The sequence below is a fragment of the Cervus canadensis genome, chromosome 13 (genome assembly GCF_019320065.1).
Source record: "Cervus canadensis isolate Bull #8, Minnesota chromosome 13, ASM1932006v1, whole genome shotgun sequence".
In the NCBI taxonomy this organism is placed as follows: Eukaryota; Metazoa; Chordata; class Mammalia; order Artiodactyla; family Cervidae; genus Cervus; species Cervus canadensis.
In genome coordinates this window covers 51,982,535-52,009,737 of record NC_057398.1, presented here as the reverse complement: position 1 = coordinate 52,009,737, position 27,203 = coordinate 51,982,535, and the positions used below count along the sequence as shown (strand labels likewise).

The 27,203-nt window shown below is 50.5% G+C and overlaps 1 protein-coding gene across 1 annotated transcript in view; it reads right to left on the bottom strand.

Moving 5' to 3' along the window:
* The window catches only part of CAPN8 (calpain 8), a 69,714-nt gene that overhangs the window by 11,752 nt on the left and 30,759 nt on the right, over positions 1–27,203 (bottom strand). The window contains exons 3-14 of the mRNA XM_043486098.1: positions 21,396–21,514; positions 20,744–20,877; positions 19,524–19,692; positions 18,438–18,521; positions 16,729–16,814; positions 14,283–14,357; positions 13,396–13,556; positions 10,197–10,372; positions 5,989–6,000; positions 2,844–3,055; positions 786–822; positions 419–487 (exon numbers count right to left, since the gene is read on the bottom strand). Of these exons, the coding sequence (XP_043342033.1) occupies positions 419–487; positions 786–822; positions 2,844–3,055; positions 5,989–6,000; positions 10,197–10,372; positions 13,396–13,556; positions 14,283–14,357; positions 16,729–16,814; positions 18,438–18,521; positions 19,524–19,692; positions 20,744–20,877; positions 21,396–21,514 (1,334 nt within the window). The remainder of the gene's footprint in view (positions 1–418; positions 488–785; positions 823–2,843; positions 3,056–5,988; positions 6,001–10,196; positions 10,373–13,395; positions 13,557–14,282; positions 14,358–16,728; positions 16,815–18,437; positions 18,522–19,523; positions 19,693–20,743; positions 20,878–21,395; positions 21,515–27,203) is intronic.

The following is a 27,203-nucleotide window of genomic DNA, read 5'->3' as shown; positions in this document are numbered from 1 at the left end:
CTTAGCCCAGGACTAGTTGACTGAGCTGCCGGCACCTGGGCTGGGCGATTCCTCTCGTCTCTGAAGGATATAGAGAAGTTTTGCCTCCTGGTTTTCTAGTCAGGGCTCTGATCCACCAGGGCCAGTTTACACATAGAAAGGCTTTTGGCAGGACCTGGAGACTCAAATTTTCTACTTTCTCAAAATGCAAGACGACACAGCAAGAAAAGTGGCAGTGGTCAGTCCCACGGTCCTCTCGCCAGCAGCGTAGGAAAGACCTCAGGCTTCAGACAGGAAGAGGCAACAGACAGACTTGGGAGGCCTGCGACCTGTGGCCCCTGCTACTCAAGCAGATGCAAAGGGCAAAAGACTCAGCTGACCTGAGCTTTCTCGAACACTCTCCTGCCCGTGTGGGAGCTCATGTCCGCCCTCCACTCACCTTCCCGGCAAACTTTTCAAACAGGCTCCTCAGCTGGCTATCTTCTTGCTCCACCTCGCTGGGTTGTGGCTAAAAGGCAGGGCGGTTGCAAAGTTAAGATGGGACTCACTGAGAAAAATGAAAGATGAAGATTTAAAATTCATTCGTGCATCATTCACTACATCTGTCACGAGTCTGTTGTGTGCTGGGCACTGCATGGGGGGAGGGGAGGCATGGTGATAAACAGGAGGGGTCCAAGGTCCTGGCCCCAGGAGTTTCCCATCCAGCCAGGCTCAGGGGTCTAGGGGATTCCTAGGCAATCAACAAGAAGCCCCGAATGACTACTAAAAGTCAGTGTCAGAGCTTGGCATTTTAAAAGGTGGCATACCTCATGTGGGTTTCCAACTACCACATCCCCAATTTCCCTGAAACACAGAGAAAGGAAAAAGCAAACATGGATAAGTATTAACAAAACGTATAGCTAATGGCTGGGTTTTTTAGGAAGTCTGTGACCCTGCTGAGGGACTGGTTTCCCAACACAAGACCTCCTTTCCCACTATCACTAAACTGCACAAACTGAACCAGGATCCCTCCCTTCATGTCTCCAACTCCCACCCCACCCTGAGTTTTTCACCAGAGACAAGAGCTGCCAAGGTCAGTGGGCCCTTCATGGAATCTAGAATATTCACCCTGGAGGACCACTCATCTGGGGAATTCTCTCCCCACTTTTCCCAGTTACTAATCTCATCTTCCCAGCTATGTGAATCCCTGCTGAAGTGGTGTCTGGGGAATGAGCCACCAAACCCAAAACCCATGAGTCCATGCTTACATGTACATGGTATGTGGTGCAATGTGTGTGTGTGTGTGTGTGTGTGGTATGGGGGGAGCGATACTATGTGTTAAGTGTGTGTGTGTGGTTTTATGTGTGTAGGTAGTATGTGTGTGGTGTGTATGTGAGTGATATATGTGATGTGTGTATGTACAGAAAGTATACCAGGTGTGTGTATGGTGTGTTTGTGGTGTATGTGTAGTACATATATGTAAGGGATATGTGATCTGCATGTATGTATGGCATGTGTGTATATGAGCACAGTGTGTATGTAGTGTGTGTGGTATGTCTGTAATGTGTTGGTAGGAAGGTGCACAGTAAATGAGGTATGTGTGGCATGTATGCGTCGTGTGTGTGTGTGTGTGTGTGTGTGTGTGTGTGGTACGGGGAGCTACACTATGTGTTAAGTGTGTGTGTGGTGTTTATGTGTGTGTGTGGTTTTATGTGTGTAGGTAGTATGTGTGTGGTGTGTAGTTGTGTGGTATATGTGATGTGTGTATGTACAGAAAGTATATCAGGTGTGTGTGTGCTGTGTATGTGTGGTATATAAATGTAAGGGACATGTGGTCTGCATGTATGTATGGTATGTGTGTATAGTCACAGGGTGTGTGTGTAGCGTGTGTGATATGTCTGTAATGTGTTGGTATGTAGGTGCACAGTGTATGGGGTGTGTGTGGTGTGTGTATGTGAGATGTGCATGCATTGTATACGTGTGGTGTGTGTATGTGAGGTGTGTGTGCACTGTATATGTGTGGTGTGTGTATGTGAGGTGTGCGGGCACTGTATATGTGTGGTGTGTGTATGTGAGATGTGCATGCACTGTATATGTGTGGTGTGTGTATGTGAGATGTGCGTGCACTGTATATGTGTGGTGTGTGTATGTGAGGTGTGCGTGCACTGTATATGTGTGGTGTATGTATGTGAGATGTGCGTGCACTGTATATGTGTGGTGTATGTATGTGAGATGTGCATGCACTGTATATGTGTGGTGTGTGTATGTGAGGTGTGTGTGCACTGTGTATGTGAGGTGTGTGTGCACTGTGTATGTGTGGTGTGTGTATGTGAGATGTGCGTGCACTGTATATGTGTGGTGTGTGTATGTGAGGTGTGCGTGCATTGTATATGTGTGGTGTGTGTATGTGAGGTGTGTGTGTACTGTATATGTGTGGTGTGTGTATGTGAGATGTGCATGCACTGTATGTGTGTGGTGTGTGTATGTGAGATGTGCGTGCATTGTATATGTGTGGTGTGTGTATGTGAGGTGTGTGTGCACGGTACACGCGGTGTGTGTGTTGAGTGTGTGGTGTGTGTAAGAGAAGAGGCAATGTTCTCACCCAGCTCCTCCTGTGTGTGGCGCCCATCCCCGCTGGGAGGAAAATGCTCTCCCCCAGCTGTTACTGATGCCCTCTCCTGACCTTTTTAGAAGGAAAACTCTCCCCCTCCTACAGATCAATGTGGAGGGGCAGGAGGGGGACCCCCTAATGAAGAACCCTTGCAGGGGTAACAGATTTCCTCCAGGGCCAGGGGTGGGTCCCACACATCGACAGGGCCCTGCACCCTCGCGGGGCCAGGTCCCTCTGCAGCCCCGCCACCAGCCCGCAGGGGAAGGACACGCACAGGGCCTTGGCCTTCTTCTCCGAGAACACCCTCAGGCAGAAGTCGCCGTCCTGGAAGGGCTGGAAGGTGGCTGGCACCACCACGTACTCCCCGGGGGGCAGCCGTACGCGCGCGGACACCTCGCGCAGGTTGACGTAGGTGCTGGAGCGGGCGGCAGGCGGGCAGCCCAGGAAGAAGTCCCGGCCCAGGTGCGCGTCTGTGTGACTCGCCAGCTGCGCAGAGCAACATCAGGGTCAGTGTCTGCCCACATCCTGGAAGATGAAGGCCGCGGAGCTGGGCTCTATCGCGTTGATTTAGGGCTCGCTGATCTTTAACCCTGGGCTGAGAATCCCGGGTGTTCATTGGAAGGACTGATGTTGAAGCTGAAACTCCAATACTTTGGCCACCTGATGTGAAGGGCTTACTCATTTGAAAAGACCCTGATGCTGGGAAAGATTGAGGTCAGGAGGAGAAGCGGACGGACAACAGAGGATGAGATGGCTGGATGGCATCACCGACTCAATGGAGATGAGTTTGAATAAACTCCGGGAGTTGGTGATACAGGGAGGCCTGGCATGTTGCGGTTCATGGGGTCGCAAAGAGTCGGACATGACTGAGCGACTGAACTGACTGACTGACTGAGAATCCATGGGCTTTGGACTCTGCGAACTCACCCTGTGTCCATCAGCAGGTGTAATCTGAGCACCTACTGGGTGCCCGACCCCAGTCGAGGCACTGACTTTGGCTACACGACCTTGGCCAGACCCCTTGCCCTCTTCCCGGCTAAATAACGGTTGGTCAACAGGATCTCCATTGTGTGCTTGGCTTCTCTCTGGATATTTTTCCTCGTGAATCACCCCTCATTGAATCCAACAGACTCTTTCTCTGCATCTGTACCGGGGGTGTGGCTCTGAGCTACCCAGTACAGGTCTGTGGCTTAAATCCCAGTTCTCAAGCATCAGCAGCCAGAAGGGCCTGCTCATCTTTATCTGGCTGGGAAAATTGCCCTGCCAGGTAACCAGGGCGTTAGGCTGGACGGTCAGGGAGGCAGACAGAGGGGACGGCCACAGCCAGACCGCCCTGGGTGCCTTGGCTCTCATCTGAGGGAAAAGATGCTCTCACAACCCACTTGTTTGTTGGAGGGAGGCGGAGGCTAGAAGTGATGACACCAGCTAATTAGTGGCTGCAGAGTGCTTCGAAAGCACAGGTGCCCATGTTATTATTGCTGTAATTAAGCCTTCCCTTAGCACTGTATTTTATGATCAATCTTCATCAAGATACCTGTGGCAGAGGGCAGGTGCTGGTAAGCTACAAGGGCAGTGACTTCTGTGTGGCCCGGGGCTGGATTGCCCACCCCAGAGTCACAGTGTCCACTCATGGTCACCAGACCCTCTTTAGACCCCAGGTCTGCTAAACAGGAGAGAAAGGCAGGGCCACCAGCCCCCACTGCCCTGGTCAGGACTCCACGGGACCCACCAGCCAGCTCCTGATGACCTGGGTGCAAGGGCAGCCACAGCCTTGGGATCCCTCCCTGAAAATTGTTATACTCTGGGGGCATGCCAGCAAGGTCTTGGCCAAGTCTAAGCATGACTGGGCTAAATGTCATTCTTGCTGTCCCTGATGACAGCAGTCAGTAGGGGGAGGTACCAGTAACGGAGAAGTGGGGGCGGGGGTTGTGTTGGGAAAAAGGCAGATCGAGTTCTAGCAAGAACCGAGGGCTGGGACAGATTACAGAAGCCTCATTCCCAAGGCCAGAGTGAGAAGTGGAGAACACGGAGGCAGGAGCTGGCGCCCCTCCGTCTTACTGGAGACCCCACACAGACATGGGCACCAGGCCCCGGCTATTGCATCTCCCCACGGCCTGGCCCAGCCCCCAGTGTGTGGCCCAGGCCCAGCACAAGCAGCCCTGGGGGACTCGGAAACGCAAGTTCTTGAGCCCCACGGCAGACCTACAGACTCAGAGACTCTGGGGGTGGGGGGCAGCTGGCTAACGCTTTCACAAACCCCCATGGGCTTCTGAGCAGTGGTTTGGAACCACTGACCAAAGACCCCCCAGCATTTGGGGATCATGGGACCCATGGAGACACACAGAGGGCAGGGGAAACTCTGCATGTAGAGGCTCTGCCGGGCGTGCAGAGGGGCCTCTCCCAGGAACCGGCCATTTCTGACGGGAATCACCATCCATCAGACTTAACACAAGTCTGCATTTAATGACTTTTGAGTAGTGACAAGGGCTTGCCTTGAATCATCCATACCCCCCTTTCTGTTACCGCCATAACCAATAATATGCATTTGGGAGTCAACGGGCAGGGTAGATCAGTGGTCAGCACCTTTGGAACAAGGCATGGGCAGGAGCCTGTGAACTTGGGTTTCATTGGCACACACTACCAGGTGGCCAAGGTTGAGGGACCGCAGGTAGAGGTAAGCAAAGCAGGGCAAACATACCTCTACATACCCAGAATAACAGATTCTGGCTGAGGGAACTCCAGACAGAAGTGGTTCCTAACCTCAGCTGCACGTTGGAATCACCGCAGAGGTTCTGCTACAAGTTCTCGGGGCATGAGATGTCTAAGAATTCCCTGGTGTCCCCAGCATGCAGTCGAGGGGAGGCCTGCCAGGCGGGGATGAGCTGGGGCCTGACTGGGTACCAGCTGCATGGACAAGGCATTCTTATAAGTGTGCCCCGCCAGCCCTTGCCCATGAGGCCACTGGCATTGCTAACTGAGGTCTGAGACAGCACTAGGAAACCCCAGAGGTAAGTAAGACCTCGATGATGTTTCTCTCAAACCCAGCTGTAAATCACTGGGGAGCACGGGAACAGCCAGGAGCCAAAAAGATAAAATTGGTGCTTCCTTTTCTTGTCAGACATGAGGGCATTTATTCCTGGTAGCTGGATAAACAGGAGCCTGAGTGAGCTACAGTCATCTTGTTTGGATCAGAGCGCCAGGCACACGGGGGCAACGGTTACCACTGTGCCCTTCTTGGCGGGTGGGTCCCAAGTGTCTTTACCAGGTCTCAAGGTTACCAGCTCACCAGATCCTGTAGAGTTGGTTTGTGGGAGAGCCAGCTTCCATCAGAGGAAGCTGATGTTGCCAGGTGCCCGTCCGTAGAGGCTGCCCAGCTGTTCCTTACCAAAGAGGGGACATCTCCGTCAGCGTGAACATACCTCTTTGGGTATCTACAGGGAAGGAGAAAAGAGCAGGTCACCCGAGGGTGCCTCGCCCCTCCCCTTGTGCCTTTTCGTCCCTCCCCACATTTAGCACAGACTGTGTGGTCCTGGGCCCCTGGGAGGAAGCCTGAGCTAAAGTGAGAGCCTCATCAGCATTTCCGAAACTGGAAAGTCATTAGTGAATAGCAAGACCATCTGTAGACTACTGAGCCCTAGAAATCTGAAAGAAAGGGAAACAAAGAGTTCTACTTCATTTTCATGTTGTATCATCTACCAGGATCCCAAATGTTTTAAGAGGAATAGCCTTGGGGTTTACATGAGAACTAACATCTTACAGGCCTACAGACCTGGCCTCCAGATCAAGGGCTTGTCCAGAAGAGGGTTTGCTCAAGTCAAGACATAATTTAATCACCATTCACTACAGGGATTGGTCCAGGAAGAGGCACATGACCCAAGTTGAGTCCATCAGAGACTTCTCTATGATTTTTGAATGGGAACTAAGGGAAGAGGGCTCTTCTTTTATGTGAGTGACATTAGGGAGATTGTGCAGAAAGCTAGACCGGGAGGATGGCATTGACACCAGAGGGCAGATGTGGAAAGAAACGGTTCTGAGAGCAGGCAAGTCCCCTGTCCCAAGCATTCCTGTCATTCTCTGGGTTTGCTTACATGAGCTGGTAGAGTCCTTTTCGCTAGTCTACATGCATGCTTAATCACTCAGCCATGTACAACTCTTTGCGACTGCATAGACTGTAGCCCACTAGGCTCCTCTGTCCATGGGGATTCTCCAGGCAAGAATACTGGAGGGGGTTGCCATGCCCGCCTCCAGGGAATCTTCCCAACCCAGGGATTGAACCCAGGTCGCCCGAATTGCAGGTGGATTCTTTACCATCTGAGCCACCAGGGAAGCCCAAGAATACTGGAGTGGGTAACCTATCCCTCCACCAGGGGATCTTCCCAACCCAGGGATCGAACCCAGGTCTCCCACATTGCAGGCGGTTTCTTAACCAGCTGAGCCACCAGGGAAGCCCCTAGTCTAGCTGGGTCTATTATTTGCAACTGGAAAAGGTGACGCCCACAGGAGATCTCGGATGCAGAGTGGAGGCCCCACATGCCCAGATAGAGAAGAGGGTTCAACCCCCACCTTTGCCCCTGCCACACAGGCTGTTTAACCAGAAGAGCAGGAAGGGCATTGTTTGTGGCTTAGATCTGTGGGCAACTGCCAATACCGAAGGAAAAAAGGAAATTTGGATCAGCTGGCATCCTCACTCTGGAGCCCCCGTTTATAACTGGCAGCAGAGGTGGAAAAGTCTGGGGCCACTGTCACCCCTCTGACTTTGCGTCTAAAGCTGAGATCCGCCATGCAGAGGCCCTGGCTGTCCGGGAGAGCAGAGGTCCTCAGGGGACTGCCTCCTGCTACCTGTCTAACCGCCTTCACTCTCCTCAGCAGGGACTCCCTCAACCACCTTGGTGGTCTTTCCATTTAACCCGCCCACCACCTCCAGCAATATGCTCTGAACCCACAGCCAAGAGTCCCTGGACAGGAACTGAGCCATTCAGCCAGCCAGGCAGCAACCAGGCAGGCGACAAGGCCAGCCTCGCCCAGTGATGGATGGAAAGGGACAGTCACCTTTGAAATGTAGGATCCTGAATGCAAACGACAGGCCTGCCTGGCAGGAGCCTGTTGTCACCACGGAAGATGAGAGGGGAGAAAATCGAGGCCAGACAAGCAGGGTTCTTTAGCCTTCAGGGCTTTCTGGCTGCTCCTCAATCAGTGTCAAGTTTCCAACCTCAAGCCAGACTCCAGTTTACAGACAGTTAAAGCCAGAAAGGGGTGGGAGGGGGGAGAGGGGGGCGATGCTTCCCAGTTGGCGCTAGCAGTAAAGAAGCCGCCTGCCAATGCAGGAGACATAAGAGACACGGGTTCGATCCCTGGGTCGGGAAGATTGCCTGGAGAAGGAAATGGCAGCCCACTCTTCTTGCCTGGAGAATCCCATGGACGGAGGAACTTGGTGGGCTACAGTCCATGGGGTCGCAAAGAGTTGGAGACGACTCAGCGGCTAATACTTTCAAAGCCAGAGGAAGCAGTTCCAAGGGTCAGAGAATAGTACCCGCTACAACCCCTGCACTCCATCTAACACCAGACCCTTTGAACAAGCCCAGTCACTGCCTCCACCCTTGGACACTGCCTCCACCCTCGGACACTGCCTCCACCCTCAGACATCCCTACAGCGCTGCACATGCCCTCATCCTAACCCTAAAGTTTGTGTTCACAGATGTCATGCTCTAGATTAGAAGCCTCTGGCTATAAGAAGGTCCATGGATCACATACATGGGGTTACTTTAAAAGCAGCTAGAAACTGATGTCTGAAAAACTGACATGCTGTATATATTATTTATGAGAGCAAATGCCAGGCCCACAAAGCTATTTCCGTGTGTTAGCTCATGTTCCAAAGAAAGAAAGTTTTTCTGATCCTGTTATAGAAGGTAGAGCCTGTGGATGAAAGCTGGTGGCCACAGTCCCTATTGCAGCCCACCCTTCGGCCATACCTGCCTACTGCTCTCTCCAAAACTATCACTTTCTCTCCTGCTGTCAAGGAGCACATGCCGTCCCCTATGGCTGGAAAGTTCTCCCTCATTCATCTTTGAAATCCAGCTCATTTTTTGATGCCCTGATCAAAGTCTTCTCCACGAAGCGATCCCTCTTGGAGGAGACCTCAGGCCACAGTGCTGACCCTCATCATAGCGGATCTGACTGCCCTGCAGTGAGTGATGTATGTGCATATTTTTCCCCTTGAGATTGTGAGCACCTTTAGGGCAATAACCTTGTGCCATTCCTCTGTATCTCAGCTTTCAGCAAGGCACCTGGCAGACACACACTAAAGATGGGTTGAATTGATATGCATAGGGTAAATACTTTCTATATAAAGAATATGCCTACAATGTGGGAAACCTGGGTTGGATCCCTGGGTCAGGAAGATCCCCTGGAGAAGGGAATGGCAACCCACTCCAGTATTCTTGCCTGGAGAATTCCATGGACAGAGGAGCCTGGCAGGCTACAGTCCATGGGATCACAAAGAATCGGACATGACCGAGTAACTTTCACTTTCTATAAAAAAAGAATCTGGTTGGGTGCCACTTGCATTCTAGGTGGAGGTGGAAGGGCTAAGCTGGAATAGAATTGGAGCTTATTTAGTTGAAATTCTTTTCTCCAGCCATCAAACAGCAATTATTTTTCAATTCCCCATTCCTCCAACACAAAATACACACACATACATACACCCTAAACTCTAAAGCCCTAAGTTCCTAAATAAGAGAAAGAAAGGGGCTGGAAGTTGTATGAGCTTAATAGTCACAATTTTCCTTACTGGTTTCTTATTATAATACTTCTTTTTCATACAGTAATTTATACTGAGGTGTTGGGCCTCCAGCCAGCTCTTGGTCCTTCTGATTAGAATTGTATTTTTCCCAAGAAATTCATTTTTAACAAAATTCTATAAAAACAACCACCATGAATCCCTCCAGAATTCATTATAGAAAGTCTTTGCCTGTATTAAAAAGTGGATTCCAATTTGATCCTGGCTAGGCTTATCAAGACGCAGAGGTCTTGCTCGAACATATCTGTGAGGCTGTGAAATCTATATAGAGGTGGTTACCAGGGCAAACTGGGGTATTAAGCCAGGCACTGAAGCCTGGGCCAAGAGCCAGCTATGACCTTCAGTCCAGAGATACCAGAACTGAAAGTGTCCTCTGGCTCCTTTTACCCCAGCCTGGTGTATCCCAACAAGTGTCTTGGGGTTGCCCCGAGAGGAGGGTGTCTGTCTTTGGCTCCCATAACCAGCTTCCCTTTTCCTACCCTGTGATGTCCTCAAACTCCTGTGTCACCTTCTTGGCTCCCATCCCTTGAGAAGCCTACACCTGGAAAGAGTCTAATAAGTGTGTTTACACTGAACAGGCAATGACAGGGAAAAGTTTAATGAATTACACATATCGATGTTAATAACAGGGATTTAAACCAAAGGAATGAATCTCTAATTGTGAGATTCAGGCCTCAGTAAGGCCACTGAGAGAAGCATTTTAGGGGAGCAAGGAGAACACTTGATTAGGAACAGCCAAACAAAAAGAAAGATGCACTTCAATCGCTGGCCAAGATATTCCGACCAAAGACGTCAGGTGTGCCATGATGGCTGACCCCAGCTCCGGAGTACCTTGTAGACAGCATAGCCGATGCTGAGCATGCCCTGTCCCATCCTCTTCTGTCGCCGGCGATTCTTCTGCATCAGCCCCAGCAGTACCGTGGAGCAGGGTTCACTGACGCTCTCCTCCTGGTGATCGTCTACCTCGTCCAAATGGATTTTGAACTGGGGATTGGTCCAGTAAGTGGCTGGAAGTCACCCAGGAGACGGTGGTTCCCCACAACGTAGGTGAGGTGATCAGGAAGAACAGAATGAAAAGGAGGAACTGTGATCATCCCCAGAAAACATAACTCTGGCCAAACTGTGCCAGGTAAGCAGGCCTCAGCAAGACTGCTTTCCAAGGTAGTCGGCATTTCCTCCTATCTCCCTACCGTGCCCACATACCAGCACACACACACCCCCAGCATGTGCAAACTTTGCACTTGTCCATTTCATCAACCAGGGGCTCTGATATGCTTGACTTGGATATTCAAGCTCCTGAGGTCCCAGGGCTACACGAGGACCCTCTGGGGAGGGCCAAGTCTTCCTGGGGAAATGGTTAACATCTCCTTGTTCCCAGCTCCTGGCCTGTGAAGATGAACCCAACCCCTGGAGGAAGGAGGTGTCTGGGGAACAAGCAGGTCTCTGGCTCAGATGAGAACAAAAGTCCAGTGAAGACTAGGAACCTAGGGGGCCTCTCCTGACAGGCTAAAAGGTGACCACTCTTGCCCCCAGGAAGCCCCATCTGATGGGCCCCTGCTTCAGATCACAGCCTGAAACAGCCCTGATTATAGATCGATCCTCTGTCCAGAGGCCCAGGGGCCCCTCTAGATGACTCAGCATTGCAGCCAGTGATGAGACACATTCCCCTCAAGTACGGTGGAGAAGGAAATGGCAACCCACTCCAATGTTCTTGCCGGGGAAATCCCATGGATGGAGGATCCCGGTGGGCTACAGTTCCCGGGGTCACAAAGAGTTGGACATGACTGAGCACCTCAAGTCACTTCAGTAGTCTCCAACTCTTTGTGGCCCTGTGGGCCATAGCCCACCAAGCTCCTCTGTCCATTGCATTCTCCAGGCAAGAATACCGAAGAGGGTTGCCATGCTATCCTCTGGGAGATCTTCCTGACCCAGAGATCGAACCTAAGTGTCTTTTGTCTCCTGCATTGGCAGGCAGGCTCTTTACCACCAGCACCGCCTGGGAAGCCTAATTGGTGATTAAGAAGCATGTCTGCCACACCACCTGTGGATATTTTAAAAGACTGCTTCATTTCAAATATAACCTTAAAAAAAAATCTCTCCAAATAGCAACTGTACAGGCTAAGGCACAGAGAAGGCAAACGAGTCACCCAGGAGCAGACAACAATTCTACGACAGACTCAAGTGGTAGAACATAATTGAGGAAGATGGGCTTGATGGGCCATCTCCATGCCAGGGCCTCAACAATGTCAATAATGATGTGCCTAGGGGCGGGCGGGGAGGTGGGGGGGAGTAGTAGGGGAAGAAGGGATCCTTTAAATGAGTTCCAACGTGATGAAATAACAAGGCTTTCACAAATGACCAACAGCCATTGGTTATTATATTTTCTTAACAATAAAATTATAATCCCACCTTCCCAGAACCTCCACTTTCAATTTTTTTTTTTTAGGACACAAGTGTGTAGGTTTTAAAGCCAAATATCTGCCAACTCCAGAGGAGCCAGAGACAATTCTGTAATCTTCTGTTACTTACATCATTACCAAAGGGCAGGAACCATCCATCTCTTCTCGACAGCTAGCTGGCGGCACAGATGGGGTCGCGATTTCGTGCATACAGATACCTTAGGCACCTCCTACAGTGCCAAGCTCCCAAAATGATCCATGCAAATTTCCAACACATTTTCTAAGAGCTTGCTAATGGTGAGCATATTTTAATTTTTCCCAAATGCAACATTACTGCAATCCCTACATATTTTTGTTTACTCTGTAACAGAGCTCGAAGAAGAGAATGGGTCATAAAAATAATACATCCCATTTGTATAACACTACACCATTTACAAAGCACTTCCAAAAGCTGGTATTATCCCTCCACTTTGACGATTGGGAAATTGAAGCTTAGAACAAGGAAATGACCCTCCCAGGGTCCCAGAACCGTTAGACTGAGCATCTGAGCAACTGTGGCATGAAAGGAACTCCCTGCTCCGTCTCTGCTCAGCGTTCATCTCGGCCATCAGAAATGGGAGCTTAGGTTGGAGGGGGACAAAGAACCAGAGACCCAGTCAAGCCCCAGGATTCCACCCACGTGGGGTTTTGTTCTAATGCTGCTTCTACACCCTGAGCACAGGCCTGCACTGAGCTCTGTCGTGAGAACGAGGCCCAGCGCCTACACATCTGAGTCCGTCAACAAGGTCAACATCAAACTAGGAAAGGGAGCATGCAGCCTGCGGAGGAGGGGAGGGGAGAGGGTGGGTTTTGCTTTCTTTCATTTCTCCTGAGAGATGTGGGGATGTTTTTCGGAGTTTCTTCCTCTGCTGCTGCCTCAGGTGATTCGACCTAGGAGGAGCCTGTATGTGTAGACATTAGTGATCTCCCGCCAACAGGAAGGCTTCCACCTTTAATAGGATGAGGGCCCAGGTTAGCACAGCAGCAGCGGTTTGCACCAGACTATCCCCACCAGGGAGGGTGCTCCGATGACTCCCAGGGGGAGCAGACAGTGGCCATTCCCACGCCCTGCGTGTGACCACCTCTGATGAGGCTGTCAGGCCCCGCCACCTCCAACTTAGGTGCAAACAAAGCAGAACAGCCACTCGGATGCAGTCTACCGACACAGTGATGCTGCACCTGTCCCACGGCGCAGGGGGCCAGGTGCCAGCCAGCTGGGCCGGAGGGAGATGGAGGAAGCCCCAGAGAAGAACAAGAGACCTTGGTGCAGAGTCAAGGCACGGTTAGTACAAAGAACAGCCTTTGAAGGCAAGGGGCAGGTGGGTGGAGCAGAAAGTCTGAACATGCAGAGATGCTGAAGAATGATGTTACCTGAGATCGAGCTGCAGGTAAGGGGCTGCAGAGTCACCACCCACCCCTGCAGCCTTGGCCTCCAAGCCCCAGAAAGAGGCTGGGCCACCAAGAGGTGTCAGGAGCCAGAGGACAGAGCGCAAAGGCATTGTCCCAAGATTAACGGATAAGGATGCCCAGCCCAGGGAGGACAAGACAGAAGACGAGGTGGACGCAGCGTCACCCTCCTCCCCGGACCTCACCTGGGTAGTTCTGGCAGCCGCCAGCCGTGGAGCCCCGAGTCCAGCACCCATTGAACAGCACCAGGTTCCATTTGTGCACCTCCTCGCTACTCAATGAGTCCAGGGACAGGTTGCAGATCTCCAGCCGAGAGAACTGCCTCAAGAAATCCGAAAAAGACATCCTGGGGGCAAAGGGATCAGTGAGCTCTCAGTCAAGAGAGCTGGGCTGGAAAGGTGGTGGAAGGTGTGGCCCAGTGGGCACAGGACAGACCAGATGTCGTGGGCTAACTTTCCTACACCCCACTGTACAAATACGCAGCAATCATTGGACAAATGCCCCACTATTTCTTTTTAAATGACTTATAATTCACCAGTCAAACAATGATATTTTAACAGCAGTGGGAAAAGTGTACAGTATAGGCAAATTCCTCACTATTGCTTGCATTTCTGTTCTTAAAAAGCTCGCCTCTTACATCCAACAAACCAGCAAAGAGATTGAACCGTAAACTGCAGAGACCCTGGGAGGTAAAACGAACCAAGTCACCACCTCGAGGTGACTGGTTAACGCTGACTGGTGTCCAGCCTAGAGATAGTCCCTAAGCCACCTAGTCTAACCATGTCCTTATTATCTTCCTTAGGGAGTGAAGGAAGTTGTTGTATTTTGATGCTAATCTAAACCTTGGACTTTGAAAAGATACAGAAACTGAGAAAGTCAGGCTAATAGCTAATCCATGTTGAGGCCCAGATACCTTGGTTTCTACCTTTTACTGGAGTAAAAGGGGAAGAAGAAAGAAGCCCCCTGGCCGGAAACCACATTGAATTCCTGGAACACCTAGAGAGAACTGCCCATGTGCAAACCAGGAAGGAATCCACAACTAAGAGGACAGCGTTCCGGCAGACGCTCTCACCAAAACTCTCCATCCTCGGCTTTCTTGTCCAGCTGTTCTTTCTGCCTGGGGTCTATGTAATTCCACTCCGGTGCACTGGGAAAGAAAGAATAAAGTTGTTGTTGTTGTTGTTTTAAGGAAGCAGAGGTGATGGTTCTTGAAGAGTTTGCTGCAGAGCAAGCTATTTGCTGCAGCTCAGCTTCCCAGCCTCCCCAGCTCCCCGCCTCACCACCAACCCCAGATATGGGGAACACCAAAATGACTGGGGGCGGGGGGGGAGGGTATGAGATGGTAGGGGGTGCCATCTGGGGAAGGGACAGGACTCCACAGGCACTAGCAGGGTGACCCCAGACATGCAGCAGGAGAAACACTGGGCCATAGCTTTGCTCTAATTTCACTCTCCAGGCAAGTTCTACATTCATGTCTGATTCAACCCCCCAGGCCCTGGATCACAGGCCTGGGCAAGTCCAGGGGAAGAGCTGTGAGAATGGCCAGCAGAGAAAGGCCACCTCCTCCTCTTTTCAGTTGGTGAGACATCCTTCTGGCTTATCTGTCTGAGGTGAAGATACCGTGAGAAGGCCTAAGCATCTTGGACACATAAACATGGTCCCCTTCCTGAGCCCGCAGATGCCAATCACTCCCAATTTTGCGACAGTTTCCCTGGAGTAATGGCACCCTGCGAGGCTTCCTGCTGGCAGCCTTTCCGCGGCAATACCCACATACTTTGTTCAAATGCCATCTCCAGCTACCTGACCTTTAAGAAGTGAGGTTTCCCTGAAATATGTATGCAGTGTCTAAATAACTAAGCAGCATCAAGATCCATCTTTAAAAAAAAAAAAAAATCCCTTCTCTGAATGCTTTCGGCAAAACATGGAGACCTCCCCCTGGCCGCATGAACACCAGGACTAAGCCCAGCCTCTCCCTCCAGGGGGGCTCTCAGGTCCCCAAAGGATCAAGCAGGGGAACTCCCAGGGCCTCTGTAATTCATGGAAACAGTCATTGAATCAGAACCAAAACTCCGAATGTGCTTGTCATAAACAAAGATTAGGAGACAAGTTGGAGAATTTGAGATCTGACCTAAATATCCCAGTTAGTTTCTTGAAACTAACTGGAAAAAAATTTTTTTAACTTAAAGACATTGGGCTGAGGCTAGGGGGGTCTCACAGAGCTGCAGCACCCTCCCCCACAACATCCATATAGAAACACCCCAGGCTGCGTCTCCAGATGGTGGTGCCCGCCAGTCATCACCTCAAACCCTTGGACCTGTCCCAGCCTGTTAGAGGCTGAGCAGCATCAGGGAAAGGAGATAAAGCCCCATAAGCCCTGTAAACAGCTTGGGAAACAGCTGCAGCTTAAAATGGCCAAAACTCGGGGTTTCAATTTCATTCAACCATGACATGCTTTTGGGGCAGTCGGTAGAACTAAGGTTTTGGGTTTTGCTCCATCACAGGCAGCGGAATGAAAAGTCTTTAATATAGGAGGCCATCTGTGGCCTTGGGGACGTGTGTTTCTTCATGACACAAACCTGAAGGGAAGGACTGCAGTTGTGAGCAGTAATGATGTGTGATTAGTTCATAAAAGTAATAAAGTTCCCTTCCAAAGTCCTGGTGGCATCATGCAGTATGGACAGCACATGGGGTACATATGAGGCTTAAGGATGTGTTTTGGGCAGGGCGGGGGGTGTTTTTATGACCATTCCCATTTCTGGCGGCTCTTCATCCATGACACTGGTGAGTTCTCCATCCTCCCCTAGAGGCGCCAACCTGCCTCCCCCGTGCCAGCAGTGCTAACTAGGGTGGAAACCAGACCATGTTCTCTCCAGCCTCCCGTACTACGGTGGCACTGATTCCAGAACACGGCTGTCCCAGGACACCACGGGAGGCCTCTCTCTGGATTCAGGCACCATCTCGGAGAGGCCTGGGTCCCTCCAGTCATTAATGGCTTTGTCAGGAGAGATCAGTACCTGCCAGAAATGAGCTCTCAGCGAGCGGGCACCCCTCCCGTTCATCCTCCTGCCTGCGGCAGCCAGTGACTCCTCTAAAATTCAGTTCCTCTTTCTAAGCGCGTTTCTTCCTCGTGCTGAGGGGTTTGGCCTTTGTCAGAGTAACCAGACTTTGCAAAGTGGAAAGAATTCGATCAAGAGTGATGGGTCTCACCTTTGGATGACCGCCGTGGTACACAGAAAACAAGCAAACCCTCAGGCGTGAAGCAAAATTCCACTGAGCTGCCACACTTGCAAATGCCAGAGCAGAGCAAGGAATCAAAGACTACTGCTGAGTGGGTTTTGTTTGGTTTTTCCCCACCTGGAACCATCTAACATTCTTTTCTGAACAGGCTGTGTGATTTGCGGATAGGAAGCACCTCGAGCGCACTGCCCCGGGGGTCTCAGAATCACTGCATGTGTTTTGCCCGATGCCTTCCCCGCAAAGGGAGGTGGGCACGGGCAGGGAGGCAGGGGAGAACCTACTCGTCGCTCCAGGCCCCCTTCCACTCCACTTCGCCCCACGGGTTCCGGAGTCTGATCAGCCTCTCTGGACAGCCCTGGAAATCCACCTGCAAGGGCCACACACAAAGGCAAGTGAATCTCCGCACCCAGCCCTGCCGCCCTGCGTTCGTGTCTGCACCTGAGCGGACTTGCATTCAATTCCTCAAAGGCCTCTAAACATGTCTTCTTTTCACACATTTTTTCAGGCCTTAGCTCTGTTTTTTCATAATCTGGTTGAATAGATAGTGAGTCTAGCATAAAAAAACAAGCATCTATCAGCTTTAACTTGGCTTAAAATTTTATAGTTGACTGACTCAGTTCTTAATATATGAGACCTATTGATAATACATGCCCTCCAACAAATACTAAGAGCAGAGCAATTAGCATTTCATGAGCTGGTGCTATGACCTGGGTGCCAAGCTGGGCCTTTCAGATGCATGATCACCACATTTAAACTTCACAACCATCCTATAAGCTGGGTGCTGTTATTATCTTCATTTTAATCTCCCTCAAAACTCTGAGACACACAGAGAGTGGATATATGTACATGGATAACTGATTCACTTTGCCGCACACCTGAAACTAACACAGCATTGTAAATAAAATATACTCCAATAAAAATTAAAAAAAAAAAAAAACCTCTGAGACCTAGACAGAGGGGTTAAATTATCCAAGATTACCTATTTAGTAAGTAATAGGTGGAGGACAGGCACCCAGGCAGCCTGTCTGAAAGCCCATACATTCATCCACCTTCCCCTACTCTCTATGGAACCCCTTTGTGTATTTGCTCACATACACAAACACGATGAACTGTTCAGTCTTCAGTATCCGACCTTCCTTTGTATCCTCCGTCATGCCCTCAACCCAGTGTCTACACATACATGCTGAATTCACATTTGGGAATTGACTTCATTAAGGAGTGTATTTGTGAAACACAACACAAATACACACAGTGAACATTAATGCCTTTTTAATAAATAACAAAAACTAAGACACCATTGCATTTCCCTTTTTGCCTTAGCCCTCAGGAAACCCAAAGCAAAATTAATTTCTCCACTGGAACACTGTCTTTAGCCTGGACTGTCTTCTGTATTTTGCCTTTGTTGTATGGTTTTATTGAGTCTGTGCTTTTCATTGCAAACCACTGCACATCCTTTTTGGAAGTAGGCAGACTATAGTAAATAAAAATAATGAAAAGCTTAGCCATGCTTTCTCCTTGGGTTGGAGAGTAAGGAATATCTGCGTTCCTCTCACTATCACACCCCACCTTGAAAGCTGGGGCAGGTATTACTGCCTTTTTTGCCTTGAGGATCCTATGGGTTTCCAGTGCTTTACCTGTACAAACATACTTCTTAGAAAGAGTATGGATCTAACTGACAGTTTCTACAACTTTCCTCCAAAACTTTCTGTCCCATCCTGGCCACATCTCAGAGGAGAGCCTACATTTAGTTAGAGCCCATAAAGCTGTGGCTCAGAGAGGTTACGTAAGCCATCTCCGAGTAGGTAAGAGGAAGAAGGGGCCTTGTAATGAGCAGGAGGGTGTCACGGGGTCTGTGCAACCAGAGAGGCTGCACCCCAGCAGGGCCGGGAAGCACTAGATGGTGATCCCCTCTCTTTCTCTCTAGGATGCCAGGGATTTACGGTTATACCATCATGCATTACCCTACCCTTCCATCCCTGCCCAACTTTACCTCTTCGACTCCAGTGACAGAGTATGCGTGACCCTTAACCAGCTTCTGGCTGGTGATGGCTTCCGTTTCAGCCGCACTGGAGACCTGAGTTGAGAATAAAGAAGTCCACTCAGAGTGGCTGACCCTGACCTTCTTGGGGCCAGTCCTACAAGGCTTTCTAAGCACATGCTACACAGCCAGGGGGGTCCCAGTGCAGGGCTGGGAACATATGCAGGCAGAGCAATTAACCCCAGGTAAACAGAGCTCTCTCCATCCACGCCTCTTTGATCAGGCCTGCCTGCCAGTCCTGGAAAATGACTCACCAGCCTTTAAAATGACATAGAAAGCTGGGAAGTCATTTATTCCCCATGAGGGATACCACGACTGCCTGCAAAAGACTAACCATAACAACCCCTCTGGACTGGTCCCCGTTCACCAGTGGGGGTCCCCAGAGTCCCTCCTCAATAGTCCCGCACCTTCCCCAGGGTCCACATCACTTCTCTACCAAAAAAAACACACATATCCTGCTGGGGTTTTTATAGAGAGGAGAAAGGGAGATTGTTCCTGCCTGGTCATTCATCTGTGTGAGACCACGGTATGGAGAGAAAGAGCAGGTGGAGGGACTGGTGGCCCCCAGGCTCTGGTCTCCAGGCTACCTTGGAGCTGCATACCGCCAACCCCCAGACAGGGCATCACCCCTGGGTCAAAACCTCTTCCCGTGTCTTCAGTGAGCTCCCAAGCCCCCATCATATATTGTTGATCACTGTGTTTCCAAAATCCCAAGATTACTTAGCCAAACGGGGGTGGCAAAGGCAGGGCCCAGGATCGAGGGATCAAGGCTGCATTCTTAGGGCAATTCCTGCAGAACTAAAGGGGCTTGACACTTAGGGCTCCTAACATTTCTGAGTTTATGAGCCCAAACTCTGGTTCCTATCCATTAATTAGGTCTTGCCATCAGCTCCCACATGCTAGGGACCAATACATCATGGGACTTACTCCATAAGCCCCAGACTCTGGCCCAAAGCCTTCTCAGCCTCGAGCCCCCAACCTGGTCCCTTCCCTACCACATGCAGGGAGGAGAAGCAAAGAGAAGCCATCCCAGCTCACGTCAATGGAGCAGGCCAGCAGAGACCCCGAGCGGAGGGCCTTCCGGATGATCTGGAACAGATTGGCCGGTGGCTTCTTCAGGTTATAAAACTCAGAGATGCCACCTGTGAAATCCTCAAACCCCTCCACCGTGGACCCTCCAGTGAGAGCCTCATAAGAACCGTTGAGCCTGTTGGACAAGAAAGAACACAGGTATCATCCACAGCCGTTAGCAAGGGGAGCACGTGGGATGGGGCAGGGGCGCTGTGAGGACGTGGTGCGCCCTGGAGGGCTCGGGGGGGCCTTAGTCAGTTCTGTCTGCGGGCCAGGGATTTAGGCACAGTTTCAGAAGGCCAGTTCAGCACTCTGCCAGGAACGAATCTCAGAACACCTCTCACGAAGCCAAGCGCTCTTTCAAAAAGCAAAGTGCAGGACTTCCCTGGTGGGGTCCAGTGGTTGAATCTGCCTGCCAATGCAGGGGACACGGGTTTACAGGACACTACTGAAGCCTGTATGCCTACAGCCCATGCTCCACAGCAAGAGAAGCCACCCTAATGAGAAGCCCAAGCATTGCGGATAGATGGCCTTTACTCGCTGCAATTAGAGAAAGCTCGAGCACAGCAACGAAGACCCAGCACGGCCAAAAATTAATACATAAAAATAAAAAGCAATGTGTAACCACTCCAGAGCTGGCCTTGACATCTTGGGTTTTGGGGGAGTTGAGGGCATGGGTAAGGATGAAGGGGACCCTCCCTCAAGGCTGAGAAGCCTCCTTTGGGGCTTGCTTTGGGAATAGGGCTGGGAAGGAACAGGGGTTGCAGAAAAAGGGGACCAATCAATAAAATGAATTAAAAGAACCCCAAAGAAGACTTTGAACATTGAATGCCAGTGAGAAGAAGAATGACTCCCAAACAAAGGGTAGAGACTTTGGTGAGTCTGATATCTAAGCATATTTGCTTTATTCTTCTTCTTCATCACTCTTTAAAAAACTCACATTGACCGAAGAACTGACCCGGAGGCTTTAAGAGGACAAAACCAACATCCCAATTCACACATTCATGTGGGACAGAGCTGAGCTTTGAACTCCTAGCCCAAATTTTTGTTTCTCTGTTATTGGGGATACTGTACACGGTGGGGTCTGGGTGCTGGGAAAGACTTGGTCAGGGTACCCAGAGTCAGGGGGGAGGGAGCAAGCTCCCCCAGTTCTGTGCGGTCTCCCAGCTCCTACCTGCCCCACTTACTTGGCATAGGCCTTCTCCAGCAACGCGCTCCAGAATTCACTGCCTTCTTCGGAATGCAGGAAGAGCAGCTTTCCATCCTTGGTGGGGAGCCTGTCGTCCACGACCACCTCCACCCACTCTCCATATTGCCAGAACTGGGGGAGGGAAATACAGCATCCGCTTACAGGGATGAGCCGACAGGCAGAGTCGGCGTCCTCAGGGGACCTCGGAAGGAGCCTCTGAGCTGGTCAATGCTCCAGCCTTTAATGAACTGGATCTGTCATTTAAGAGCAGGATCTGTCTTACTTGACCATGTCCACAGGAGATGCCAGTGAAAGCGGGAAACAAGTTCAGAGGCTGAATTTGTGAATGAGGGGAACTGTACCATGCTGTGGCAGCAGTGGGTGACTCGAGCCCACATCTCCCGACCCTCACTCACTCCAAGTGCTTTCCTCAAGGCCACGTGGCCTGGAGGAGACGGGAGGGGACAGGCGTGTGGGTGATTGGATGAACGCGTCAAAGCAAGCGTTCTCAAACTCAAGCACGCATCAGAAGGCCCTGGAGGGACTGTTAGAACCTAGGCTACTGGGCCCCAAACCCAGACCTCCGATTCTTGGCGTGGGTCCCCACACTATGGAAAGTAGGGTCAAGGGCCGGGAGCTAGGCGGGATACCTGAAAATGAAATATTCCCGCGTAGTTCTCCTGGAAGCTCTGATCCCTGGGGACCACACGATGCAGCAGCTCTCGGTTCAAGGTGAGGGAGGCAATGGCTGCCAGAAGCCAGCAGTCACCTGCACCGGGTCAAGAGGGACACACACCGGTCAGGCCAGGCCTGCAGGCTCTGCTTTGTCTGATTCACTGGCCCGTACAGTCTGGTCAGAGAGTCGGACTCTCTTCCTCAGTGTGTGAAGGTCCCACAGCCTCCTTGGAAGTTCTTAGCTCTTCCCTCACCACCTCCCACACACACACACACGCTGACCATTCCGCGTGTCCGAAGCATTCAAGAGTGAACTAGAAAACAGAAAAGCAGCAGCAAAAATCAGCCTCTTTGATTCCTTAATAGCAACGTTAAGAAAACATCTGGGGGACTTCCCTGGTGGTCCGGTGGTTAAGAATCTGCCTTGCAATGCAGGGGATGCGAGTTTGATCCCTGGTCAGGGAACTAAGACCCCAAATGCGTCGGAGCAACGCGGCCCACGCGCCACCACCACTAAGCTCACGTGCCACAAGTAGAGAGTCCATGCACTGCCACGAAAAATCCATGCGATGCAATGAAAATCCCGCATGATCCCATACGCTGCAACCAAGACCCCATATAGCCAAATAAACAAATATTAAAAAGAGAAGACATTTGGTTGGGGGAGACACTGAAGTGATGTGGTGAGCGCAGGGGTGTGTGTGTATGTGTGCATGTTCCTTGCTCCTTGGCATTGAGTTAACAGAGTTGCCTCTTCATGTCTGTTGGAGGACTGCCCTTTTACGTTTCAGAGCTCACCATGACAGGCTTGATCTCGCATTGCTTATAACACTCCTGAGATAATAATTAGCATGAAATTATCATAATTTTATGCACAACAAATAAAAATTAAGAGAGGTTAAAAATGATTGGGCTCAGCGCTGGTCACTTTGGAGATCCAAGTAAATGCAAAAGAAAACAGAAAAATGCTTTCTGTACAAGTCGGGACCCCCCCACCAGGCCCAAGCCCCTGAGCGCTGCCTCCATGGAAGGCATCTTAATCCCCCATGGTGTTGACTCCAGAGGTGAAGCACCAGCCCCAGACACCCCTTACTGACTTTAGCATCCTGTGGTGGATCTAGCATCCTGGAATTGATGTAAACTTGTGTCACATCCATCTACCTGCTTATTCTACACCAGTCTCTGAGATCTCAATGTCCCACATGTGCTGCTTGTTGCATGAAGGAGTAGCCCATCCTACCAGTCCAGCAGCTGCCTCCTCCCAGTTTCAGTCCAGAGTCCTACTTATAGGAGTCTAGGGTTTAGTGAAAGGTTTGTCCCATTCCGATCCCACTGAAATGGCTTCAGAACCCAGCCTGTGTGTCACCTTGTCCACAGAAACAAAATCTGAATGTCTTCAGGCTATCTTCAGAGGAAGTCCCTTCAACCTTTCAGAGTCCCTCTGAGGACCTTGTCCAACTCTCCATTTTCTTTCAATGCTGTGGCCCAGGTTGCATACATAGTCCAAGATGAACACACCAAGGTTCTCTCAGATGCAGGCTACCTGAGCAGGCAGTAAGTGAATAGTGGTCCAGAAGCCCACCTCCGAGCACCCGTCACCTGCTCAGAACAGCTCCATCACCAGTTCATCCTAGAAAGCCCTTTGGTCTATCTGCCCCCATCTCTCAACAGAGAGGTTCCTGATTTGGTCCCATAGTAATTCCTCTCCCTCTCCCTTTACCCAACCAGGCTCATGCATTTTCTCTCTCTCCCTCTCTCACACACAGTTACTTTTTGAAGAGCTTTTCTGACCCAGAAGACAGCCTACTCCTTGCCTCCCACTCTCACTGACAAATGCCCTCCTCCCTAAGGCAGTAGCTGGAGGAGATAAAAATTGGTACAGCAGGCATGGGACTGCGGCTTCTCATTAAAGAAGACTCGAGGGGGCCAGTACCTCGTTCAAAGACAACTTCCAAAGAGTAGATAAAATAACATATTCCCTTCTCTCACTCCGGCCTTCTTCCTGTTAACACATGTGACTATCTCATTCCTCTGCTCAGAAATCTTCGATGTCCTCCACTGCTCAAGAACAAGATAAAAACTAACGGAGCACCAAGACCCTTGACAACATGCGTCCTTCCTGCTTCCCCTGTCTGCCTCCCACTGTCCTCCCACCGTGAGTCCAGTCTCCAGATGCACTCGGATCTGCACACACCATGCCCTGGTCTTTCCCAGCACACGTTTTCACTCATCCATCCCCTGGGCTTGCAGACTCCTTGCTGTAACACCATCCCCTTTCTCCTCCTCCTTGAAGCCTCCCCTGATGCTTCTCATCCTCCAGGCACAGGTTACCTCTTTTTCTTTGTGTTTCCCAAAGACCTCATGTATATGAAGTTGACCAAAAAGTTCATTCAGATTTTTCTGTATGCTGTTAAGGAAAAACCTGAACAAACTCTTTGGCCAATCCAGTACTTCTCGGTACACAAGCTCTTCCCTGTCCAATTCCTGACCCACCTCGATGCCCCATGTGCTCCATCCCGAGCCCCCAGCACCTTTCTGGGCCACCTGAACGAGACTGTCTTCCCCACCCCCTCCCCCACCCAGTCCTCTGCAATCCCTTCCTGCAGAACAGGCACATGGATCCCTTCATCTTGGCATCCCCAGCAGGGAGCCAACACATAGCAGGGACTCAATGAATGTTTAATGAATAAAAATAAATGTTTGCAGAGAAAGACAAGTATCATATGATTTCACTTATATGCGAAATCGAAAATATGATACACATGAGCTTATATACAAAGCAGAAACAGACTCATAGACATGGTAAATAAACTAATGGTTACCAAAGGGGGGTGGGGAAGGATAAATTAGACTTTGGGGATTAGCAGATACAAACTACAAAATAAAACAGATAAACAAAAAGGTCCCACCATAGCATAGGGAGCTATATTCAATATCTTGTAATAAACCATAGTAGAAAAGAATATGAGAAAGAATTTATATATGTATAACCAAATAACTTTGCTATATACAAAAGTTGTAAATCAACTATAACTTAAAAAATTTTAAAGACTTTTTAAAAATTTGTAAAATGTGAAGGAAGTGCTAGTGGTAAAGAACCCACCTGCCAATGCAGGAGACATAAGAGACGCAGATTCAGTCCCTGGGTAGGGGAAGAGCCCCTGGAGAAGGAAATGGCAACCCACTCCAGTATTCTTGCCTGGAGAATCCCAGGGACAGAGGAGTCCACAGGATCACAAAGAGTCAGACATGACTGAAGCGACCTAGCACGCACACACGTGACCAAATGAATCGATGATTCACATTTTTGTTCTTGTGCTAATTCCCAACAGCACCTCACATGTTTGCACCTGAACATCCCTGGTGTGTGGAGAGGTGGAGCCCAAGGAGGACATGCCCTGAATGTGACAAGAGTCAGCTCCGCCAGTATCGGGGCCTCAGGCTCTAGAGCCCGAGGGCAGAGGGAGACAAGGGCAGACCACCGCAGGGGTGCAGGCCTCTGGGAGTGGGCAGTGACGGGTCCTCAGCCCTCCCTAAGGCAGAAGGCCTCTCACAGAGATCCGAGCACACCTCCCTTCACGAGTTGCCGCCTTGGTTCTCTTCTGATACCAATGCTCTTGCTGCCAGACAGGCTGCTTCCAACAGCCCACCTAGAGTATTCCTTAGACGTTACAATTCACCGCAAGGACACAAAGTGTCCCTCCACTGCTGACATCAAAGGGGCTGCCCAGCTGGAGGGGAGTTTAATTTGTTCTTAATTTGCCTCATTCCTGACATTTCCCCGGGATCTGCCTGGCTCTCGCAGCCAGCACAGAGCTGCGAGGAGATGCAGTGGGTCCCCGGGCTCTGGGATGCCTGCCAGGGGCTCCGTAAGGTGTCGATGCACAGTAATCACAGAGATGCTTTCTCTAAGGCACAGATCCAAATGAGCATGTTCCTCTTCCGAGAACCCTCTTGGGAGGATGGACGTTTATGCTGTCACTCAGAACATTTCAGAGACGTGTTTGGGGATCTGCCTGGACACCTGCACATAGACATTGAATTCTCCTCCGTGGACACACAGCTTGATCTTTGAGCACAATGTTAACATCCAAAAGCAACCGAGTGGCTTTTGGATCTAAGTTTAGTGGTGAATAAGATGGACAGAAAAAACTGGGAAAGAATCTTGATGGTCAAGGCCCTCCTCCCCAACCACCCTCCAACAAGGGCAGGTCCCAGTTTTAGAGTCGCCGACCAGAGCTAGAGAATGGCTCCTGCGTCCCTGTCCTCGTGGGAAGTCTGGGACCATCCGACCTTTGTTCTTTCCACTCCTTCTTCAGGTTAGATACTGAATGGGTTTAATATTTATTAAAACAATAAGATGACTTATTTTCTACTCCACTCAAACTTCCCACTCATTGCATGAGCAGGCTTCAGGGTTCTAGTAAACAGCAGGGAGATCCCACTCATTATTTGCCCTGCTTTGTGAAAAACATGTTTTAAGCCACTCAGGAAATAATAATCCTGAGTCAGGCTTTGTTAAAAACAAACACATGAAAAACTCCAAATTCAAAAATTCCATTTACATGTTACCATCAAAGCCTGATGATCTAAACACGCAGTGTTAGAATAAGCCCTAGGTATCAAGAACTGGGGCTATAACCCAAGAGAATTTTTCAAGCATCAAGGGAAGAAGTGGAGATGCTTCTGGGCTACCGGGAGGAGAGAGGAAGAGAAAAAGAGAGAGAAAAGGTCAGACATTGGAACCCCTGTCTTCATTCCTCTTCCACCGGGAGGTTGACCAATGGCCGGAGCAGCAACTATAGCAAAACCACAAAGAGTTTTAAAGAGGAAGCCAGAGCAGAGAGGATTCATGCCCTGCTTCCCGTGGAGGACTCGGGGAGCAAAATAAAAATGGCACCACGGAGAGCTCGGGCGGAGAGAAGATGCGAGATGGTGGTAAAGAGCGCCCTCTAGGGACTGCCTGGTGGTCCAGCAGCTGAGACTCCACGCGCCCAGTGCAGGGGGCCAGGGTTTGACTCCTGGTCAGGGAACCAGATCCCACATGTCACAACCAAGAGTTTGCATGTCGCAACTAATAGCTGGTGCAGCCAAATAAACAAAAATAATAATATGCATTTAAAAAAAAGAGCACCCTCAAGTCTTCCTCTGCCATCAGGGCTAAGAGCAGGGAAGAGAAGGCAGGTCAATCCCACCACAGAGGCCATGGGTGACCGCCTAGCTCAGGGCCATGGAGGAGGCAAGCCTGGGTCAGCCAGGGAAGAAGGTCCACTGGGCCCCAGCAGCACAGACCACACACCATACATCATTCCCAGTTCCACAAGACCAGCAGGACACAGGGGCCAGTCACCCTCCTCAAATAGCCTGGAGGACATTTGGGCTTTCCTTCCATGCAGCGCCGTCCTGGGGAGGCTGGAGAGGGGCCAGCCCTGAAGAAGTTAAAAAAAAAAAAATCACCCGAATAGAGAGACTGAAGGAGGAACATTTACCCAAAAGGGACAAGAACCCAAAACAGGCCGAGGCAGAAATACCTTTTATTGGCCGGTGACCGGTTCCCTCCCACTCACGGTCAGTGGAAATTGGGGCTCCCCAGTAAGCTGAGAGAAGCGAGAAGGATACAGAACATGTGATGACTGCATATCTGAATGTAACGCAGAGACTCTGACGTGCTCCTGTGTGCTCATTTCCTAAAAACCCATCCTCACTGTTTTGAAGGCAGGAGGAGAAGGGGACAGAGGATGAGAGGGTTGGATGGCATCACCGACTCAATGGACATGGGTTTG